Below are 17,567 nucleotides of genomic sequence, written 5' to 3'. Positions count from 1 at the left end.
AGATTCTACCTTTTTGCGGGGGAGAGGAGGATCTCTAATGTTTTTAATAGGAATGATTGTTGTATTTTGTCAAAAGCTTTTTCTGCAACTATTGATATAATCATTTGATTTTTGTTGTTTTTGTTATTGATATGGTCAATTGTGCCAATAATTTCCCTAATATTGAAGCAGCCCTACATTCCTGGTATAAATCAAACTTGGCCATAGTATATGATCCTTGTAATATATTGCTGTAATCTCCTTGCTAGCATTCTGTTTAAAATTTTTGCATCAATATTCTTTAGGGAAACTGGTCTATAGTTTTCTTTCTCTGTTTTGGCTCTTCCTGGTTTAGGTATCAAATTGTAAGCTTCTTAAAGGCAGGGAGGTTTGTATATGTATATATGTGTATTATACACACACACACACACATACATATATATATATATATATATACTCATATACTAGCTCATATATACTCATATATACTAGCTCTTAGCCTAGTGCCTGACATTAAGTGCTTAATAAATACTTATTGATTGTTGATTGTCTGATTAGTGATTTAGGATTAAAGCTAGGAGAGAGGCTAGGACTGAATATATACATCTGCATAGAGAGAATTGAACCCTTGGGAGCTGATGAGAGTATGGAAACGAAGAGGACAGGGCCCAGGACAGAGCTTCGAAGGACAGGGAACAACAGAACGTGGACAAAGAGGTCATCTGCTGAGAGAGAGGGGAATGAGTTTGGTGTGGGAGGTTTGAGGAGGTAAGATAAGCTCTGGAATAACCTGCTGTGTGGAGCATGATAAAGATAGCTAGCTCGATAAATCATTTAGTGAGCACTTACTATCAGCCAGCTACTGTGTGAAGCATTGGGGATGCACATACAAACAAGCAAGCCAATCTTAGACTTCAAGGTGGCAGCTAAGTGGCACAGTGGTTAGAGAACTGGACTTGGAGTTTGGAAGTTCTGAATTTGAATTCGACCTCAGAGACCCTTTAATAGATTTATGATCCTGGATAAGTCATTTAACATTTCTCAGCCTCAGTTTCTTCATCTGTAAAAAGGGGACAATAGGGGCGGCTAGGTGGCACAGTGGATAAAGCACCGGCTCTGGATTCAGGAGGACCTGAGTTCAAATCTGGCCTCAGACACTTGACACTTACTAGCTGTGTGACCCAGGGCAAGTCACTTAATCCCCTGTTGCCCCACCAAAAAAAAAAGGGGGGGGGGAGACAATAACAGCACCCATCCCACGGAGTTGTTGTGAGGATCAGATGAGACAATCTTAATGGGGAAAGAAAAGACCGAGGAGGAGGAGGAGGAGGAGGAGGAGGAGGAGGAGGAGGAGGAGGAGGAGGAGGAGGAGGAGGAGGAGGAGGAGGAGGGTAGTGTGCTGGAGGCCCTGGAGAAGGTCAGGAAGCAGCATGAGACATGATAAGGGAAAGCTTCCCTAACAGAGCCTGGTTGGTCCAGGGACAGAGTCCAAGGTTCAGGGGACTGAGAGAAAAAGACTAATGGCAGGCAGCAAGGTGTGGAGAGGGCTGGGAAGTCCTTGAGGGAGGAGAAGAGGAATGAGTTTCTGGGGGCAGGGGCCCGTGCCCAGCACTTTGGCCCAAAGCGTGGCACGAAGTAGGCACTTCATGATTCGAGAAGCCTCCTGATGACAGGCAGCCCTGGTGTAACCCTGCCTTTTACCATTTGGGCACAGGTTGCCTCTACGTGCCTCTGTTTCCTCGTGTCCAGAATGAGGGGCTCGGGTTCGCTGATCCCTCAGGTGTGCAGCCAAGGGCTGGACTCAGGCTGGGAGTGAGAGCAGGACTGCGCTCTCCCTGTCTGTACGATGGGGTGCCGTCCACCCCTACTAACGTAGGACGTCTCACCGAGGATGGCTCCGAGTCTGGGGTCCTTCACCCAACCTGGGCCCCGAAGGGAGACTGGAGGTGTGGTGGGGGCCTAGAGCCTGGGGAGGGCGGTCTGCCGAGCTAAGCGTGCAGGAACAGTGGGAGCTACTGAAGGCTTTAGAGCAGGCAAGGGGGTGTTAATCTCCGCGCTCCTGGGAGGATTGATGGCAGCGGAGAGAGCCTTGGAGGCCGACTAAGTCCTTCCTCCCCCTGTGACCTTGGACCAGCCCGTTCCCCCGTCCCTGCCGACCCCCGACCGGAGGAAGTTGCGTTAGCCGGTCCGACCCTAGCCGGTCCAAGTGGAAGGACACGGGGGACGGGCCGCGGTGGGAGGTTCTTGTAGTTGCCTCCCGCTCAAGGTCACGCCGCGTGCCCCTCCTCCTGAAGTCTCACGCCGGGAGCGCGTCATCGGCCGCCAGCCCCGGGCGCCCTTCCAAAGAGGCGCGTATTCCTTTAAGGCGCTTGGCGGCCGGGCGCGCGCGCGGCGTTTTGTCCTCGGCGGGCCGCCGTGAGCGGGGGCGGGGCGGGGCGGGGCGGGGGCGGGCCCGCGGCCGGGGCGGGGAGCGGCGGCGGAGGGGTCAAAGGTGACGCCGCGCACCACGTGGGCGGCTGCCTGACTCCGTCCTTCCCGCAGGAGCCGCGGCGGCGCCAGGGCGCTCGGCTTGGGTTACAGGCGCGGCCCGAGCGAGCACTGACGGTCCAGCGGAGCCCGAGCCCCAGCCCGAAGCCCAGCCTCGAAGCCCAGCCCCGGCCCGCCATGGTCATCAAGACGGACGAACTGCCGCCCGCCGCCCCCGCCGAGAGTCCCCGGGAGCCGGGCCCCCAGGGCGGCGGGAAGGCCCGGCCTGGCCCAGCGGGTGAGCGGGGAGGGAGCGCGGGGCGGGGGCGGGGACGCCGCGGGGCGGGCCGGGCCGGCAGGGAGACCCCCCGAAGCTTCAAGCCTCTCTGTCTGCCCCCGACCTTGGACTCTTCTCCCTGGCTTGTCCGTGACACTCTCATTTCGGGCCCCCTCCCCAGGTTTCGGCCTGCCTGTCCCCCCCGACCTTGGACCCTTCTCGCCAGCCCTTCCCGTGAACCCCAATCCGAGACCCCCTCCCTCCGACAAACCTTGCTGACTCCCCCCGACCTTGGACCCCCTCCTCCTGGCCTTTTTCTGACACCCCCATATTAGATCGCTCCAGATCTCGGCCTCCCTGTCTCCCCCGACACCACCTCGGACCCCTCTCCCTGCCTCTCCAGAGACCCCCACCTGAGGCCCCCTCCCCACTTAAGCATCTCGTCTCCCTCCCCCCATCCCAGACCCTACCCGGTTACTCCCAGACCTCCCAGCCCCTTCTGGCTCCCCGATTCCTCCTGGATCCCCCTGTTTCTCCTCGGACCCTCTCCGAGGCCTCAGTCGCCCTCCCCCCCGGCTCTCGGACCCCTGTTCTCCCCCCGCACCCCCTCGCTTTCCCTTAGACCATTGCTGGGCGACTCCCCCTCCTTCTCCAGACCCTCCTCTCCCCTCCCAGCTCTGTGTCCTGTGGTCCCCCCGGCTCCCCTCCCTCCAGATGTGTCCTCGGTCTGGCCCCCTTCCCTGCCTCCCCCAGACCCCCCCCCCCCAGACCAGCTTCTCTGAATCTCCCTCCCCCCCCCCCCCCCGGCCTCTCTGGTGAGAAGGGGACTGGGCCCTGAAGTGGGGGCCCTGCGGGGTGGAGTGGGGCCTGCCGGGCTCTCCTGCCCCACCCCCTTCCTGAAGGTCACCTTCACCACCCGCCGGGCTGGACCCCTCCTCCCCCATCGGCCCACAGGAGGTCGAGATCACCCCCCACCTCCCTTTCCTGAGCTGTCCCATCAGGGGATCCCGCCCCCCAACTTTGCACGTGGTCCCCCCTCTTAAAGGGACCGGGTGGAGCAGGCTCGTACCCCCCTCCTCCTTCCTGTGGGGATGGGGCCCGGGGGCCCGCCCGTACCTGGCCGCAGTGGGGGGCGGGGGTGGGCCCGGCTCGTGCCTTCCTTGTGCATTTTGGCAGCTGTCATGCCTGATGGGGACGAGTGGGGGGGAGGGGGGCGCCCCTTCCTTGTTCCCTCTCCTGCGGGCCAGACTTCGGGGCCTTTGCTGTTTGGTTCCCCCCCACCTCACTCCAGTGGTGGGGTGTCGGTGTCGGTGCCGGTGTCTGGATGTCCCCCAAGGCCTGGACCGGCCGGGCCCTTGCCCTGCCGCCATGCGTGCAGTGTAGACAGGCCGTGTTTGCAGATAGGCCCCAAGTGTTAGCTTGTGGAAGTGCCCGAGGCTCCTCTGGGCCGCTCCAGGCCCAGACAGAGCCCGCAGAGACCCATCCCCCTGCCCCAATCTCCCGGGGCTTCTAGGGGTTCACTTGTGGCCCAGGCTCCCCTTGGGTGCGAGAGTTATGGACGTGGGGGAGGGGACGGGGGAGTTGGCACCTGGCGAGCCCAGCCCTGCTCCCCTGGACAGGGAGCTAATGCCCTGCTGAGGCGGGCCTGAGAGCCTCTGCCGAGGCTTTGCCAGTGGATGCTGGGAGGCCTGCCGGACTGTCCTCCAGACCCCCCACCTTGTGTCTAGCCTTTGCAGTGACCCCTCTTCCCCCATACCCTTCCATGGTTGGTGTGGGGCTCAGGTGTGACCTTCATGTCTCCATGGCCTGGGCAACTTAGGAAGGAGAGGGGAATTTCTGCTGCTGGTTTTTCTGGGTGTCTAGAGGGGAGCCCTAAGGGCTCCTTGGTTCCGCACACGTGCTGCCCTTGTAGATTATCCCAGCCTGTCTAGGACCGGGCTGGGAGGAGCCTCTTGAGTCTGCGGCCTGGCCCCAGGGAGCACAGAGGGATGGGGGTGGCAGGGAAGGCGCTTGCATCCTAACTTGATCATTAACCCACCCGATTGCGAAAAATGGGTCAGCTCCAGACCTGCTGTTTTTAAAGCAAAGTTCACCTGTGTCGATTCCCCACTCCCTTTCTCTCTCCTCCTTCCTCTCCTCCCACCCCACAACCCATCCCAGTGGGGCAGGTGTCAGCCAAGCAGGGAGTGGCAGGGGTGGGGCCAGCTTTCTCTGACTTTCTCCTGGGTCTCTGCTTGGGCCCCCCCTTCTAGAGAGTCTTTGAAGGCCTGGGCTTCACGACTCCTTCCTAGGTCTGGGATGCTGTGGAGTGAACGCCCCAGGTGCCCAGTCTGTGGGGGCTCCTCACCATGCCCTGGTTTTGGTCGGGGTAGGGAGGATGTGCTTTGCCTCTCTCCCAGTCCTCTTTCCTAGAGGAGTGAGTGAGCTGGCTGGACCGGCCTCTGCTCTGCTGCCTTGCTGCCCACCAGAGTGAGGGCTTTTTAGGCACCTTCTCCCTTCCAGAATCCTTGGCATCTCTTCCCATGACAAGATGGGTGGAGAGGTAGAGTTCCCCAGTCGGTCTCCAGGCTCTCCGGGCTGTATTGGGAGCTCAGATTCTCCTTTGGAAGAAATGGGGTGGTGTGAACCACTCACCATCAGATTGTCAGTGCAGGTGGGGCTTAGATGAGGATCCTGGGAGATTCTTCCATAGAGTGGGAGCGCTGGAGATTGGGAGGGGGGTGACCTTTAAGGTCCCTTCAGCTCAGAATCTCACAGCCGAGGTAATTGAGAGGTTCAGCCTGAGGACACACAGACCTGGGCTCAGGGGGGCAGGGGCACTTGGGGCAGCAGACTTTCTTCTCTCCCCTTTCTCTCCAGTGCCCTTTGACAGGGAAGCATAGTGTATTTGGATTATAAATGGGAAATAGGAACTGCAGCTGGGGGTTGTTACTTGGGGTGGTCACAATCTCTGGCTTTTGGTCTGTTGCCTTTGGCCTGCAGGGCTGAGGCCCCCTAAAAGCCATCTCTTCAGGGGGAGGCAGCCATGAAATATTAGGGCTGGAGGGCACCTCCAGTGCTTATTCAGAGCGGAGGAAACTGAGGCTCAACAGACTGGCCCTTACGGGCCCTCTCCTGTCTATGGAAGAGTAACTTGGAGGGGTGAAGAGAGCAGGCAGGTTTTTCTAGTTCTTTCTAATGTGTTTAATGTTCTTTTCTAAGTGTCTGCCCTCTGGGTGATTACCTTGGGGAAAGCCAGCATTTTGTGGGGTTTGGGGTGTGTAGAAGCACTGGCTTAAACTGTAGAAGAGGGCTAGGAAGCTACCCAAGGGGGTCGGGGTGATCTCCCCCATAACTCCAACAGATTCCTAGTGACTTCCATTGTGGAGCAGGAGGGCACTGCTGCCATCAGCTCCCCTCCGCCCTTGCCCTTACTCTGGAGAATGGAGTGTGGGAGGAGAAGCCTTTTAGTCTCCCCTTCTGGGTGGATTCCCCCGGGGGCAGGGGTGTAGCTCCTTACTAGGCAGGGTTACCTACTACTGTGTTTAAGGGGAAAGTGTTGAGGCCTGGCTGGGCCTTGGGAGGGCCCTGGCCCTGATCCAGAATCCAGTAAGAGAAGCTGGGCCAGGTGTGCAATGGGGGTGGGGGTGGGAGGGGGGAGGGAGCGGGGAAAGAGCACGCCCATCAATTTTGCTCATTTTCTTTTAGAGAGTGTGCGTGCGTGTGTGTTTTTTGGGGTTTCCTGGTCAGCTCCGGCCTAATTTCTGTGCCAAGTTTGTACCACCCCTGCTTAGGGACCCTGTGGGTCTGGAACTCAACCCAGGAAGCCATCCTTGACCTCAGTCTTATAGATGGAGAACAGTCAGGCTCTGGGCCTTCATTTCACTCCCCTCAATTGCTCGTTGGACAGGAGATTTGGAGTAGGGTGGATAAGCATCACTCTGGGATGGCCAAAAGTGATTTCTGCTCGCTGGGATTTCCCTCTTTTCCTTCTGGACTGCCTTTGTTATTTCTCTGCCCCCCACCTCCCACCCCCCAGCCCTTAGCTCCCAAAGAGGCCCCAAGAGAAGTTCTTGAAGACTTCCTATGTCAGGATGATGGGTGGGCTGGTGATGACTGGTAGAGGACACAGGCCTCCCTTCTAGGGTAAAGGCAAGAGGCTGCATTCTGTTCCTTTGCTTGAGGGGGGGTGGGGGGCAGCATTATTTTATCATTGCTTCAGGACATGTGCAATGCCAGCAACTCTGTTGCCGGGTGACCTTGGGGAAGGGAACTTTCTTGAGCACACTTTGGAAAATGAAGGGTGAAGGCTAAATGACCTCAGACTCTCAGTGATTTCAAAACAAAACCCCCAAAGGCCCTGAGGATCCTGTCTTCTTCCTGTCCGGTCCCAAGGAAAGGGGAAGTTGGGGTGGGTGGGCGATGACAACGAGAAAGGGGGGCTGTCCTGCAGCCTGAAGGTTCCTAGTAAGACTGTGGGCTTCTTTGGTCTTCAGCATTGGGCTCACCTTACCGAGGGAAAGGGGGTTGGTCTTTGTGTCATGGGATTAAGCTCAAGATTGCTCATGTTCTCACTTCCTTGGGTTTCCTGGCTTAGCTGTCCAGCATCGTTTCTATCCCTGAGAATTTACTTAGTGGAAGCTGGGGAATGAAGCTTTTGTTTAAGACCTGAACCTTAAAGGGTGAAAGGCCCCAGGGACTATTCTTAGGGTCCGAGTCAGGTTTGGGCCTGCCTTCCCTTTTAGGAGACAGTGTCATGGGTTAGTGAGAGAAGGGAAGGCCTTGAATAAGCAAGACTTTTTTTTCCCCCCAGGGTGGGGGGTGGCAATACAATGTCACCAAAGCCCCTCTGTCCTCATACTTGGGAAATGAATGAGTAACAGAAAACACAGCTTGTAGCAGGCCTCCTTCCCCCATCTCCCTGGATTAGTTAGCTCAAGAACGAGGCTAGGGAAGTTGGGGGTCAAGTCAGTCTTCCCCCACCCCTAGTGGACATTGTAGATGGAAGCCTTGTGTGGCTAAGCTGTTGTAGCACATCTGTCTTGACTCATCCCTTGCTTGTTAAGGGGGTGTCAGACAGACAGCAGCCTGGGGTGGAGCTGAAAGGGACCTTGGAGGACCAGGATCTTCAGTTACCTTGGCCAAAGAGCTTCATGTGGGCCTCCTGTGAGGGGGCTGCAGGAGCCCCTTAAGCTGTAGACCATGGCTCTCTTCCTGGCCTGATTTCTGTGGCTGAGTCTGTGCCAAGCCTGTTGGCATCCTGGGGGGCTGTGTCCTTCCAAAGGGGGCTCCAATCGCTGCTTAGTGTGGCCACCTGGACAGGCCTAGGCAGGCCCTGCTAGCAGAGGAATCTTGGCCCCGGGCTGGCCTGACAGGCCCCCTCAGACTGGGGCTGGAAATGCTCTCCTTTAGCCCCTCTGCCGTGGCTTCTTTCAGGGCCTTTATGTTTTCCCTGCTGCCAGCTGGGCTTCTCCTGGGAAAATTGCAGAGGGAAGAATTGGCTTCGTTCCCCTCCCATCTCAGAGGCTAGTATTTCTCAGGGGGTGGGAAGGGGTGAGCTAGCTCCTTATTGGGGGCCGAGAGGCTGGGTCACGGGACCAGTAGTATTGCCCTTTCGGCTCTCCAGAAAGGGAGGAGCCCCTGGGCTGGGGCACCTGGAAGTGTGACCCCTCTGGGCAGACAGACTTGTGGGTGTCTGGGAAAGGTCATTCCCCCCGCCGCCAGCATACCCCAGAGGAGGTTACAAGAGGATCTGGTGGCAACTTTGTGGAGGAAGGACGTTTTGGTGAGGCCGTCCCCGATGTCCTGGGCTGGGGTCTGTGCCAGCTGCTGTTGGCGGCTGGCAGAGGTTCTTCTGTCTGCTCCTGCCAGGGATGAGGAGAGGGCCCCCCTCCTGCCCAAGATGCCGACCAGTGAGAACCCCTCGGCAGTGCAGGGCAGGCCGGATGCTCCCTGTGCCAGGGACCCTTACCCAGACCTTATCCCCAGTGAAGTGGCTGGCAGTGAGGGACCCAGCGCTGCCCCCCTTGGAGGCGCAATGGCTAGTGGTGGACACCAGCAGGTTTTAGGAGTGGCTTCAGATCCCCGTCCTGCTGCTGTCCTTCCAGCCGACCTTGAGCCAGGCACCGAGGGGGGAGACTTAGCCTGTCCTCAGGCCAGTGGAGCAGAGCAGGGCCTTGTGAAACCTGAAGCTCACAGTACTGGCTTTCAGGAGGGCAGCTGGGCAGGGGCAGCTGGTGGGCTGGGTCCTGCCAGTGAGGCCCCATTCACATCCAGCAGCCAGGAGGCCCAGGGCTGGGGGCCCACCCGTGGACTTGAGGCAAAGAACCAGGTTCTTCCTCGGCAGGGTGGATGGGGGGCTCCAGAATCAGACTCGGCGTGCTCTGGGGGTCCCTGTGTCTCCCAAGAAGCGTATTCCAGGCCCCAGGGCCCAGGCCCCCATGAACCACTGGAGCAGAAGAGGGAGGATGTGCCGCCACCGCCACTCCCTGGACAAGGTGGGCTTGGAGGAGCTGGGTACAGGGGCACGAGGGGCCTTTGTCCTTGGGTGGCAAGGGGGGTGCAGCAGCCTTCTGAGCACGGGGAGTCACATTCTCTGGTGCCAGCCATGCCAACCTCTGATGTGTGCTCTGGGTAGGTGAGGAGGGTCAGATTTCTGTCTTTGGCTGGCCCGGCCCCAGTGAGGGGAACCCCTGCACCTTCAGGGCCTGTAGGTGTGGCCTTCAGAATGACAGGGATGCCACCGACCCTCAGAAGCTTGTCCCGTGGACCACCTGAGAGGTCAGTGCCTAGTCTTTGGCCAGGAATGCCTTCGCAGCCTCCATGTGCTGGAGCTCTGATCCCAAGGCTGGGGTACAGTGTTTGGAGTGTTGCAGAGACTGCGTGTGCGTGGTGCAGTGTGTGTTCAATGTGTATGTATGTGTGTGTACACATGGGTGAGTGAATGTGTGTGCAAGTGGTCCATGTGTATTTGTGTCTATGGGTGAGCACACGTGTGTCCATGTGAGTGTGGTGTGTGTGTGTGTGTGTGTGTATGTGTATGTGTGCTCTTGTGCACCAGGTATGTGGATGTGTGTCACCCCCATGACTGCAGTGCTCTGTGTCTGGGGCACAGAGATCATGATTGTTGGGGGAAAGCTCCTCTTCTCCCTCTGTCCTCATTTTCTGGGGGGTGACAGGTCATAAGCAAGAGAGCTGGCCTTGGAGTGGAGGCTTCTGGGAGGCTTCTGTAGTTTTGTGTTCCACACTTTGGAGATAGTCTTGTTCTGAAATCTGTTCTCAATGTCACAAGTGAGCTGGGGGGCCTGCCTGGGATATGGGCCCGGGGTGGCACCCCTGGGTCTAGGGAGCCTGGGCTCTCAGGCCCAGTTTGTGTCAGAGCTGGGGCTGCTGGGCCCAGTGCCCTTCCCACTGGCCTGAGCTGGTGTGCCCAGCACCGGAGGGGACTTTGAGAAGAGATTCTTCAGCTCCTGCCACGCCATGCCAGGCTCCTCCCTCCTGCTCCCCCTAGTCTTAGGTGGAAAGGGGCTATGCCCCAGCCTCGGGCTGGGCAAAGAGCGGCGTCTTGTCCCTTCCCTTATGGTTTCTTGTGGCCTTTTGCAGTCAGGAAGGGAAGGTCAGCTGGACTGCTGGCTATGTCCAGAATACCTGACTGCCCACCCATCTTTCAGGAGAGCTGCTATGGGCACTCCTGGATCTCAGTTTCAGGTGTCTGGGCCAGGGCCTGCAAGCTACTCTGCTTCTGGGATTCCCCCAGTGTAAACCTGATTAATGTGACTGCTGCTGCTAAGCTCCACCCTCTTCATTCCTGTGTGTAATACCTGGGGGTGGGGTGGGGTGGGGGGGTCATGTTGTCATCTTCACCCCAACTCTTGCCCCTTTGGGTGAGGGAGGGGTTGGACTTTCTGTCTCCCCGTGTTTGTCTCTGTATTGGGGGGGGTGTCTCTGCATTCTTCTGTCTCTCCCTCTGCTTGGAGGTGAGTGTCTTGTTTTTTGTTCCTCCTGCCATGATAATATGACTGACTCACTGGCTTGCTGCCTTTGGCTCTGTTTGCCTCCGTTGGTTTCTGCATCTTCTCCACCTTGGCAGGGGGTGGCCAGGGGGTGACAAGGGAAGGTAGCTTCATGCTGCCGGCCCCATGCTCGCTGTCAGCTCTCCTGAGGCCCTGGGGGCATCCTCCCTAGCCTCCCTTGTGTGCAGGCCACCTCCTCAAGCACAGGCTTCAAGGGGCAGGGCAAAAAGGGGATGGAGATGTCACTGTCTCCCCCACCTCCTCATGGGACAACGATGTGGCCGCCTCTCACCACTCATGCCCATCTGGTGGAGCTGGGATGAGCATGCCAGGCACCTTCTGCTCTGCAGCGAGGTGTGTGTGTGTCTGTGTTAGTGTGTGTGTATGTGGTGGGGTGCCTTCCAGTGTGTGTCTGTGTATGTGGGGGCAGTCGGTTCAGATCTCACCTCTGTTCCTCATTGTCTCCATGGAGGCCCAGACAGGTGTGACTCTGTAAAATGGGGGAGGAAGACTAGATAATGCAGGGTTTCTTTCAGCTTGCTGTCTGTCATGCAGGTGTGTCCGCCATATTAGAAATGGCCAGTGATAGATGGGCAGACACTTTGAGGTTCCAGAATCTCACTTCATCCTCTAGGATTAGTTTTGGCCCCAAGAAGGTTTACTCAGTGGAGGCCAAGGTGGAGAGATGCCAGTTTCTGCTGCCCAGTAGTGGGGGGCTTCTCTCTTACATTTCCCATCCTCCTCAGAGAAGTCCTCCCCCGCATGACTCCCAGCATGAGTTCCTAAGTCTCACCCCCAGAGAAGACACTGCCCGTGGGGCCCAGGCCAAGGGGCAGAGATAGGGGCTTGAGCCCTGGCCATGGCCTGCGTAGATGACAATTGGACTAGAAGGCAGCTTGCTAGGCTCTGCATATGGCTTCTGTCCCAAGGAGCCCAGGCGTATGGCAGAAACAGGGGTGCTAGCTGAGTATTGAACATGAGCAGACATCCAGGCTTGGGGCTCCCACTGGGCATCTTGTGATGCTGTGCCCTGGGTGCCAGGCAGGAAGGGTGCCTGCTTGGGCACAGGCAGGATGCCACCTTGGAGGAATGGACTCTGTTCTGGTTTGGTCAACCAGGCCCTTGCTTCCCTGGAAGCAGAGGCAGTGGGACCATCGTGGTCGGGCAGAGAGAATTCTCTGTGGATGGAGGGCATCGACCATGAGAGTTGAAGAGTTTTCGATGATTGTAGGATTTTGGGCTGGTAGGTGGGTGCCTCAACTTTGGATTCAACTGGAAAAAAAAATGGGATTGTAAGCAATTTCTTAGAAATTTATGAAACTCATGATGTAAAGTCTCTTTGATGAGGGCCTCCATAACCCTATGAGAGGCATGGGCTGGGGGGGGCAGTCAGATTCCGTCCCCCCCATATATGGTTCCCATGGTCCCCTTTTCTAAGGAATGTCCCATTGGACCTCTTGGGAGTAAATGTAGGGGAAGCAGGTGAAATAGGAGGGGCGGAGCATTAGCGTATGGCCTTTGGTCATGGAGGACAGCCCTGGCACGGTTGCCAAGTTCAGGAGCCCTCGGCCCTTGCTGACCCAGGCTAGCCCAGTGACCTGCTCCCCTCTCATCTGTTCCTCTTCCCCCATAGCAGAGCTCCCAGCAGTCATGCTGCTGAACGGGGACTGTCTGGACAAGAAGAGTGAGGAGCCTAAGGAGAATGGGCATGAAGAGGCCGAGCCCAGTGACGAGGCCAGCGGGCAGGAGGTCATTGTCATACAGGACACCGGCTTCACTGTAAAGATCTCGGTCCCAGGGATCGAGACTTTCTCTTTGCAGGTGAGACAGAGCTCGAGCAGGCCGCTGGAGGAAGGGGGGAAGCCGAGTTGAGACCAGGCGAGGCAGCTTGGCCTAATGGATGGAGGGTTTGACTTGCAGGTTGAGAATCTATGTTCAAATCCCCCTTCTAGCACCTAGTCCCGGTGTGAGTTGAGCAAGTTACCACTCTTCCTGGGCCTCTGTTTCCCCCTCTCCTAAGTCAGGGCTTGGACTCCTGGCCTCTGATGTCCCTTCCAGGCTTACATGGTCCTACTTCAGGTTCACATATGGTCTGGGATTGTGGGGAAAGCTATCTGACCTCAGACCCATAGTTTCCCCATCTTTAAATACTAATTCTATTTTTCTTTATTAGTTTTCTTTATTCACATTTTTTGTTTTTACATCATCTTAATGTATTTCCTCCACCACCCTCTACCCCATTTCCCTAGCCTCATGCCCTCTCCAGGCATGGGGTAAAGTCTGTGATGAGGCACTAAAACAGACAAGCAATGGAATGTGTGGAATGTAACTAAGATTATAAAGGAGGAAAAGTTAAGCAAAACCAACTTTTCTCTCAACTGTGTCTGACAGGTAGGTGTGTTTAACATTCCACACCATAACCCCCACTTCTGCAAAGTTGGGGGGGAGGTCCCAGATAACATTCTAAGACAGTTGGGAAATAGATTCAGGGAGTTCCCATGCCATGGATGGTGTCAGAAGCCTGAGATGGGGAAAAGTTTTTAAAAAGTAACTAGCTACACACACTGTCAAGATGGCTGTGGGTGTACAATAGAATTTGAAGAAAGCATTTTTCAATCTTAAAACCCCACATGAACAAGTTGTCAGGTGGGCATGGGGCCTTAAGTGTCACCACCCTTGGGAGGAGGCATGGACTCTCCAGTGCTTGCCCTCCTTGTCTTGTCATTTTTTAAGACTCTCTCAATACCAGAGCCAAAAGGGAATTTTGGAAGCTACTTCATGATGGAGGCCCAGAGGGATAAATGGTGTGGCCCAGCCTGAGACGCAGCCCTGGTTCTTTCCCCATCCCTACCCCATAGGGTGTCCCTGGCCTCCAGAGCTGGGGGGAGCAGAGGGGGAAGAAATGAGGTGCCAGCAGTGGAGGAGATTAGAGGAGTCCCTGCTTCCCCACATAGTTACAGGCTCTCATGAAGAGGTGGTAGTAGGGGAGTTTCTGTGAGCTGCAAAGAACAGCAGGGATCTTGGGCTCCAACCTTTGGCAAGGAACATCTCTTTAGGGGCTCAGTCCTCATTTGTGAAAGGTGGGGGTTGAACCAGAATGCCTTTGTTCCAATTCTTTACATTTGATGTTCTTATGTAAGCTTGTTTGGGGGGAGGGTGCAAGGAAGGCATGTGTCCTGTTTCTATGACCCTGTGCCCTCCCAACTTTATCCTTGGTATCAGGGCGCTTGGGTTCTGGCCCTGCTCCTGGAGAGGCAAGATGACCAATGCCACATTTTGAGTTGCTGCTGCTGTGGGAGCACCTTGAGCCCACTTCTGTCCCTGTGGAGCTGCCTGCACTGTGGGCTCTGCTCCAGGAAATTCCTTAGCTCCTGGCAGCAGCTAGGAGGAGGGAGCTGGCTGCCTTGGGGGCCCAGCCTCAGTTGAGGGGGAGGGGGGTTTGGATGGAGTCGGGGACCGAGACAAATGATAAAATTCTCTTCCTTCCCTCCCTCTGTCCTTTGGTCCCCGATCCCTGGAGTGTAGGTAGTAGAAGCATCTGAGTGGGCTTCTGGGAGGAGGAGGGGAGGAGGAGGAAGAAGCAGGCAGGGCCCTTCCCTGGCAGTAGGAAGACCCAAATCTTCAAGTTTGGATTTAGCTTAGAGTCAGCCCCCTTCTTGATCTTTATATCTAGCGCACCCCCCCCCCCCATCAATTCTTGTGGCCTCCCCTTAGTTAACATTAGTTTTATTCTGTGGTTAGTTTGACTCATGTGTATAGTCTTTCAGTTCCCATTCTATTCTGGAGAAGTTCAGCAGTACAGAGAAGGGGTAAAGCCAGAGGGACCCCATGCTGTGCCGTTAATTGATTGAATAACCATAGGATAGTCTGGAGAAAGCCTGTTTCCTTATCTGTAAAATGGTGTAAGGATTAGAAAGACGCCACCTGCTGGAGACTTACTGTAGAAAAGCTCTGCCATGAGATGAAGGTCTCTGAGGGCAAGACCTTGGCGTCTTTGGCGTCAGGAAGTGACATTTGCTTGTGGGAGGAAGAAGGGGGAGCCTGGCGCTCTGATTAGCTCTCTTTCATGTGGAGCTAGGAATGTTCTCTCCTTTTAATAGATAGATGAATGTAGGCCTTTCTCTCTCTCTTTACCAAATTCTTATTCTCCTTAATAAATGCTTAAAAGTCTCTAACTCTTGCTAAAGCTTATAATTTATTGGCAACCACTCACTAGATTTTAGACAGACTAGCCAGAATTTTAGCCTTAACAATGGACATTTGATCATGGGGTTGTGTTGTATGTGTCAAGGGAGATTATGAGTTTAAATAAAGGCTTTTGTAAGCTAACATTTCTTTTGGTTTTGGGGGGTTTTTTTTGGTGAGGCAATTGGGGTTAAATGACTTGCCCAGGGTCACACAGCTAGTAAGTGTTAAGTGTCTGAGGCTGGATTTGAACTCAGGTCCTCTTGAATCTGGGGCCAGTGCTCTATCCACTGCACCACCTAGCTGCCCCATAAGCTAACGTTTTTTTTCCTAAGAATATTTTTATTTTATTCTTTTTTCAATTACATATAAAAGCAATTTACATTTTTGGTAATTTTTGAGTTCCAAATTCCCTCCCTTCTTCCTTTCCCTTCCCCCCTCCTTGAGAAGGCAAGATTATACACACATACAGTCATACAAAATATTTCCACATTAGCCATGTTGCAAAAGAGAACATGGAATGAAAAAAAAGCTCCAAGAAAAATAAAGTAAAAAAGTATGCTTCAATCTGCATTAATACTTGAACATTTCTTTCCCTGGAGAGTCCTTCAGAATGTTGTCTTGGATCATTGCATTGCTGAAAAGAGCTAAGTTATTCACAGTTGATCATTGTACAGTGTTGCTGTTACTGTGTATAATGTTCTCTTGGTTCTGCTTAGTTCACTTTGCATCAGTTCATAAAAGTCTTCCCAGGTTTTTTTCTGAAACCATCCTGCTCATATTTCTTGGACTAAAAGGGCTATGAGGTTCCCCCCCCCCCCTTTTTTTTTGGTGAGACAATTGGGGTCAAGTGACTTGCCCAGGGTCACATAGCTAGTAAGTGTCAAGTGTCTGAGGTCAGATTTGAACTCAGGTCCTCCTGACTCCAGGGCTGGTGCTTTATCGACTGCGCCACATAGCTGCGCCCTTGCTCATATTTCTTAAAGCGCAATAATATTCCATCACAATAATGTACCACAACTTGTTTAGCCATTCCCCAGTTGATGGGCATTCCCTCAATTTCTAACTCTTTACCACCACAAAAAGAGCAACTGTAAATATTTTTGTACAAATAGGTTCTTCTCCCCCCCCCCCCTTTTTTTTAAATCTCTATGTGATACAGACCTAGTGCTGATATTGCTGGATCAAAGAGTATGCACACTTTTATAGACCCTTGAGCATAGTTCCAAATTGCTCCCCAAAATGGTTGGATCACATCACAACTCCACCACCAGTGTCCTAGTTTCCCACACTCCCTGCAACACTTGTCATTTTCCTTTTCTGTCATATTAGCCAGTCAGATAATGTCAGATGTTTTATTAGAGCATTTTTTTTCATATGACTATGGATAGCTTTGATTTCTTCTGAAAATTGTGTATTTGTGTTCTTTGGCCATTTATCAGTTGAGAAATGACTCGTATTCTTATACATTTGACTTGTTCTCTGTATGCTTGAGAAATGAAGCCTTTATCAAAAACTTGCTGTAAATTTCTTCTCCAATTTCCTGCTTCTAATCTTGGCTGCATTGGTTTTGTTTGTGCAAGAACCTCTTTAATGTGATCAAAATTATTTTAAAATGAACATTTTATAAAGATAAGTCATTACTATTCTTTGTTTCACATGTGCACACTCTTATGGGCAACAATGCCCACGTAATAATGGAATTTTCGAATTCTTGGAGCAGAGTAGATGCCCAGTAATTGTTTGCATGCTGACACTTTTCCTTCTGGGGGTTAAAAGAGGCAGGGATTGTGGAAGCCAAGCCCAAATACAGATAGTAGCTTTTTTTTTCTTCCTGGGAATGTGGTTGGGGCCCAGGGTCTCAGAATGGGAACCAGGGAGCTACTGTTCCATCAAGGAATGTCCTTGATCTTAAGTTAGGGTTGAGGATTGGGAGCAAAGGCTTCTTTTTGCCTTGGGGATGGCGTTCTAGGCTATGGGGGAGCTGGGAAGGCTCTCACACTCGGTCTGGGCCTTTCTCATACAGGTGTCTCCCCAAGAGATGGTCCAGGAGATCCACCAGGTGCTGATGGATCGGGAGGACACCTGCCACCGCACGTGCTTCTCTTTGCAACTGGACGGCAACGTGCTTGACAACTTCTCAGAGCTGCGGACCATTGAGGGGCTGGAGGAGGGCTCTGTGCTTCGTGTGGTAGAAGGTCAGTGACTCTTCCCTCCTGAGGAGAGGGAAGGCTGGGGACTGGGGAAACAGCTGAGACCCTAATGATAAAAAACCAAGATATCCCCCAAGGGAAAGGATCATGTGAAAACCTCTACATGGGTTGCAAAATAGTTTGGATACTGCCAGATTGGGTTGTCGTGGCTGGAAGACAGCACGTGGGAAGACGCAGCACTGTCGGGCAGCGGCTCACCGAGGCAGCTAAAGGGGTTTTATCTTTAATGGCCTTGAAGCCCCTTTTCTTCTTATTATAAATTTTTATTTATTTAGAATTTTCCCCAAGTTACATGTGAAAACAAATTTTCACATTGATTTTTTAAAAAAACTTTGTGTTCCAATTTCTCTTCCTCCCTCCCCACCCCTCCTTAAGAACTCAAGCAATTCAATATAAGTTATACATGTGCAGTCATGCAAAACATTTCCACATTAGAACAAAAAAAATTTTACTTCA

The 17,567-nt window shown here is 54.0% G+C and overlaps 2 protein-coding genes across 6 annotated transcripts in view; both read left to right on the top strand.

The window, feature by feature from the left end:
• The first annotated feature begins 2,480 nt into the window (after window positions 1-2,480).
• Window positions 2,481-17,567, top strand: part of CLUH (clustered mitochondria homolog) — a 33,265-nt gene continuing 18,178 nt past the window's right edge. For 3 of the 5 annotated variants that reach the window (XM_044000500.1, XM_044000499.1, XM_044000503.1), the window contains exons 1-3: window positions 2,481-2,743; window positions 12,347-12,534; window positions 16,925-17,096. In XM_044000500.1, the coding sequence (XP_043856435.1) occupies window positions 2,644-2,743; window positions 12,347-12,534; window positions 16,925-17,096 (460 nt within the window). In that variant the 5' untranslated portion in view covers window positions 2,481-2,643. The remainder of the gene's footprint in view (window positions 2,744-12,346; window positions 12,535-16,924; window positions 17,097-17,567) is intronic. The other 2 variants (XM_044000502.1, XM_044000501.1) reach the window with 1 other exon arrangement.
• On the top strand, window positions 8,298-9,633 carry LOC122753229 (translation initiation factor IF-2-like). The gene has a single exon (XM_044000504.1). The coding sequence runs from the start codon at window positions 8,502-8,504 to the stop codon at window positions 9,336-9,338; it is 837 nt and encodes a 278-aa protein (XP_043856439.1). The 5' UTR covers window positions 8,298-8,501; the 3' UTR covers window positions 9,339-9,633.

The sequence above is a fragment of the Dromiciops gliroides genome, chromosome 4 (genome assembly GCF_019393635.1).
Source record: "Dromiciops gliroides isolate mDroGli1 chromosome 4, mDroGli1.pri, whole genome shotgun sequence".
NCBI classification, from domain to species: Eukaryota; Metazoa; Chordata; class Mammalia; order Microbiotheria; family Microbiotheriidae; genus Dromiciops; species Dromiciops gliroides.
This window is presented reverse-complemented; position numbering and strand designations above follow the sequence as displayed.